Here is a 4,888-nt window from a genome sequence, read left to right as displayed (position 1 = left end):
TCCCGTCGGCTTCAAACACGGCTGACGGCAAAGGGGGAAGGGGCTGACGGCAAAGGTGGAGGGGGAGAGGGGCTGGGTGCCCCCCTTTGCCGTCGGCCTGAAACATGGCTGATGGCAAAGAGGGGAGGGCAGATGGCAAAGGGCGGAGGGTAGACGGGAAAGAAAAGGTGGGCCCAACAGCATGCCGTTAGCACTTAATGGGAGCGTTTGCGGATCTGTCGTCCCATTTTATATGATGTCCCCCCCCCCCATGGCAAAGATTCTTTCTCGTCCGCCTTCCAAAAGCAGACGGCAAATAACATCTTCACCAGATATATTTTTTGCCGTCTAGTTTGCCGTCAGCTGACCGACGGAAAGGCTTTGCCGTCCGGGGTTCACCCCTTTGCCGTCAGCCCTGGAAGACGGCAAAGTCTCAGATTCCTGTAGTGCCCTCTGAAGCTGTCGTCTTTGTCCCAATTGGTAGCATCTTATTAGTTAGTCTCATAAATTCCCCTCTAAGTTTTGTTCTCTTAGATCCCACTGAACTTACACCTTTGTTAAACTAGTCAAAATTATTATACAAATCAAACGCATTAAAATTTCCGAAGTCATGGAAAATTCACTAATACTCCACTTATTGAAAATTTATTGTTAATTTCAACTGATTCGACTAGACGGTCGCAAATCATGGCCTTCGATCATCCTTTAGCACCTATGGTTTAAAAGTCCCCTTTACTGACTTCTCCATATTAAAAATGATTTTGTATTCCAAAATTTAGCTTATTATAAATATATCATCTAATACTAGTATATATAAATATCTTATGCACAACAAATGCATCCAGGAAAAAGAAATATTTGCTATATCTTTAAATTAGGGAAATAAATGCATCATGTTCATTTCCATTAATACTAGATCTCATGATATAAGTTGGAGGATTTGGTAGCATATACTAACTAATGTTCCAGATCATGATTGTCGATTTTTCTCATTTAAAGGACGATTCTCACTATTTGAGCACATTAAAAGAATGATCTTAGATGGCCGCTTTAAAAGCCTATATATATCATACAAGAAGGAGATCAAACACAAATCATCACTTGAGGTATCGCCTATTGTTTCCTTTTGTTGTTCTTGTGATCTTCGGTTGCGAGAAGAAGTCAAGGGAAACACGTTCAATGGCACGGGGAACCATCGTACCCACCCTTCTAGTGTTTCTTCTGGCCGTTTGCTGTGCAACCTCCGTTGTGCATGGCAAAGAGTGGACAGTCGGTGACAACAAGGGATGGAGCTTCGGCGTCTCCGGTTGGGAGAATGGCAAGCGCATCCAGTCCGGCGACGTGCTTGGTGAGAACTCTAAAGATCAAATGATTAGATATACTTGAAGTATATATATGAATGAATATATGGTCTGATCTGTATTCTTGTGTTAACTGATGCACATAGTGTTCAAGTACAACCCGAGTATGCACAACGTGGTGCAGGTGGGAGAAGCCGACTACAACTCATGTACGGTTTCTGGCCCGTCGAGGGCTTACACCTCCGGCAATGACCACATCCAGCTTGCCCGCGGTGGCAAAGCATTCTTCCTCTGCAGCGTTCCGGGCCACTGCCAGAAGGGCATGAAGATCGCTGTCACTGCTTAATTGATCTCGCGCATATGTGTGTCTATGTATTTTTACTTTGTACCAAATCTTTATGGTATACTATCCCATGATAAATTGGTGATAGAAGAAATCAATTGATCCTACTTGTGTGTCTGCATCATATTTTCAGGGAAACCAACATCTATTTGGACTAGCTATTGGAAATATATGAGTAGAAATAAGTTTTTGCCATTCTACAAACCATACTTTGAACATTAAGAGCAAACGTGTGTGAAGGTCTATCACAGCAAATCGGATTCACATTCTCTTTTTAATTAGTTCAGCAAAGTACAAAGCACCCCAAACATACTAAAAATTACTTAGAAGTTCTTGGACGATCAAACGAGTACTACCGCTAGAATGAGCCACTCCGCGGCGCAGGCTTGACCTTGTCGATTACATCTGAGAAATCTTCATGCACATGCACCTAAGGCCTAGTGCCCCAAAGCCCTAGTCATCGAGTGATTTTAACAAACTAGATCCACCAATCCAGTAACACGGTCGAGCTTCACATATAGGATATCGTCTTGGTTGGTTCTTGTCGGATTAAGAGTAGGTTTTACATTGCTCCAGTCCATGATTTCAATAGAGTTGTTTCGAATACCTCGGCTTCAATTTCTTAGTGGATTGGAGCTGGAGTAGCATCTAGCTCATTTTACTGAAGCAGATAAATGGTTGCATCGCCTGCTCCATATCACCCACCATACCCCTCCAGCCGTCTTATTAACAAACAATAAGAGCATCTCTAGTCAAACTATTATAATTTATCTCCTTATATGCCTTTCTAAACTTAACTCCTTCGGATTTATGGAGTTAAATTGTGGTCAAACCTAACCAAACCCTATATTTAACTCCCTAAAATCTTTTCGACTAATTCTTCTATCCTTTTTAACACAGATTTCAGACAATTGCATGGTATTTCATCAATCATTTGCATGATTCAAATTCAACATACACCACAAAACAATCATAAACATACATATATTTCATCCAATCAAATAATTCAAATTAAATCGTGCATATAGTACATGCAAAAGCCACCATACACTAGTAGAAAATGGGGCTTTGGTCCTGGCCTGATAAGAGCATTAGTCCCGGTTCGAGCGGCGAGGAAGCCGGTCGGGCCTCGATGGGCATGTGTCCCGGTTCATCTAGGACCTTTAGTCCCGGTTCGTGCCACAAACTTGGGCTAAAGGGCCTCACTCCTCGCGCAACCCCTTTAGTCCTGGTTCATGTCTGGAACTAGGACTAAATGGCTATCTTCAGTCCCGGTTCTAGACACCAACTGGGACTAAAAGATTTCTTATATATATGCTCGTCCTTTCCTGCTCACTCCTCTCATTTTTGGTCGTCCAGTGTGTGGAGATGTGTTCTGCTCTAGTTCTCACCTCCTATGCTCATGAGGTGTTTGATGAAATGCCCGAGCCACACTTAAGCTTCCTTTACTCTCCAAGCTCGACCTCGAAGCTTCATTTCCCCCAAGATTTGTCTACTCATCTCTCACTATTAGTTTAGCTCATTTCAAATGCTCTAGAAGTAGTGTGGTTTGCGGGTTTTAGTGGAGGAGTGTATGTGTGAGTTTATTTGATTTAGATGCACAATTTGGTGTGTATGTTGTTTATATACTTAATCATATAATGCACGCAGATGAACCGACAATGGATGTAGGTGAATGACGCACCTCCGACTACATTGACGACCTGCATAATTTTCTCGAAGTGGCTGAGGCAAACAAGTAGAATGGTTTTATGTATTGTCCATCTACTGTCTGTGTGAATATGAAGGATTACTCTTCCTCAAAAACCCTTCACTGGCACCCGCTTGAGAAGGGTTTCGTGTCACACTGTAATGTTAAACCAATCACGGAGAAAGAGGGGTTATGACCGAAGACAATGAAGAAGAAGAGGATGATGACAATTATCTGGATCCTATGTTCCCTGAATACGGTGATACTTCAATGGGGGAAGCTAAGATCAAGAGGCATCAGATGTCCGTGCTGTCGTGGTTTTGTCACGGCATATGTCCTCGTGCAAGGACTTAAGTGTGAGTCCATCGCAACCATTCGGCGGCTTGAGAGGGGTTGGTCGGAATCGAGAGACGCGAGTTTACCCAGGTTCGGCCCCTCCGGTGGAGGTAAAAGCATACGCCATGCTTGTGTTTCATTGATGAAGATGATGATCTCGATTACAAGGGTGTAGACTCGCACTTCTAATCTCGTGGGTATCTAATCTAGCTATCTCATGATTTGTCTTGTCTAGACCTAAGTTGTGAATCTTGTCCCTCTTGGGGCGCCTAACCCCTCCTTATATAGGTGGAAGGGGTAAGTTTATATGTAGAGTCCTACTAGGAGTAGGAATAGGACTAGTGTCGGGGATATACCCCGCAATGTAACCCGGCTTGAAGTATGACCCGCCAAGGACTTGGCGACTCACCGGCGACCTGGTGGGCGACTCATACTTGACCCCACATGCGACTTAGATAAATGACGAAGGCCCAAGGCCCAGCGTACACCCTGGCATAAGGCGGCTCATAGAGAGGCCAAGAGGGTTGGCTCACAAGAGAAGGCCCAAGAAGAGAAGAGATTCCCTCACAAAGGAAACAAGACCCGGATTAGGATTCAAGAGAGACTAGTCCTATTCCTACTCCTAGTAGGACTCTACATGTAAACTTACCCCTTCCACCTATATAAGAAGGGGTAAGGCGCCCCAAGAGGGACAAGATTCACAACTTAGGTCTAGACAAGACAAATTATGTGATAGACAGATTAGACACCCACGAGATTAGAGGTGGAGAGTCTGCACCCTTGTAATCAAGATCATCATCTTCATCAATCAATGAAACACAAGCAGGACGTAGGCTTTTACCTCCATCGGAGGGGCCGAACCTGGGTAAACTCGCGTCTCTCGATTCCGTCCAACCTCTCTCAAGCCGCCACATGGTTGAGATGGCCTCACACCTAAGTACTTGCACGAGAACATATGCCGTGACAAAACCACGACATTTGGCGCCCATGATGAAATGAAACTGGCTCCCCCTGTGAACTTGAGTGGGCTACATCTATGCAGATACCATAGCCTTCCCATTTGATGGAATCTCAACGACATAGGAAAAGATAGCTTCACACAACAAGAAGTTAGCAGTTAGAACTAGCAACCTCATGAGTTATCCTCCATAATCATCCACAAGGCATGCCTTCCTCACATGGGAGCTTTACCGTTGAAGTGGCATTTCTGGGAAGCAAGCAGTTATTCCGCAACCGGAG

The 4,888-nt window shown here is 44.2% G+C and overlaps 1 protein-coding gene across 1 annotated transcript; it reads left to right on the top strand.

Annotated features, from left to right (window-relative positions):
* Positions 1 to 1,070: 1,070 nt before the first annotated feature.
* LOC123399103 (basic blue protein-like) lies at positions 1,071 to 1,740 on the top strand. Its single transcript, XM_045093524.1, has 2 exons — positions 1,071 to 1,327; positions 1,427 to 1,740. Exons 1-2 carry the CDS (start codon positions 1,159 to 1,161, stop codon positions 1,624 to 1,626), a joined length of 369 nt encoding a protein of 122 aa, XP_044949459.1. The 5' UTR covers positions 1,071 to 1,158; the 3' UTR covers positions 1,627 to 1,740.
* Positions 1,741 to 4,888: the final 3,148 nt, after the last annotated feature.

This window comes from Hordeum vulgare, chromosome 5H, assembly GCF_904849725.1.
Source record: "Hordeum vulgare subsp. vulgare chromosome 5H, MorexV3_pseudomolecules_assembly, whole genome shotgun sequence".
Classification (NCBI taxonomy): Eukaryota; Viridiplantae; Streptophyta; class Magnoliopsida; order Poales; family Poaceae; genus Hordeum; species Hordeum vulgare.
This window is presented reverse-complemented; position numbering and strand designations above follow the sequence as displayed.

Coding starts and splice junctions, on each gene's coding strand:
- LOC123399103 (XM_045093524.1), top strand. CDS start 1,159: ATGGCACGGGGAACCATCGTACCCACCCTTCTAGTGTTTCTTCTGGCC. Junction 1,328..1,426: donor CCAGTCCGGCGACGTGCTTG/GTGAGAACTCTA, acceptor TGATGCACATAG/TGTTCAAGTACAACCCGAGT.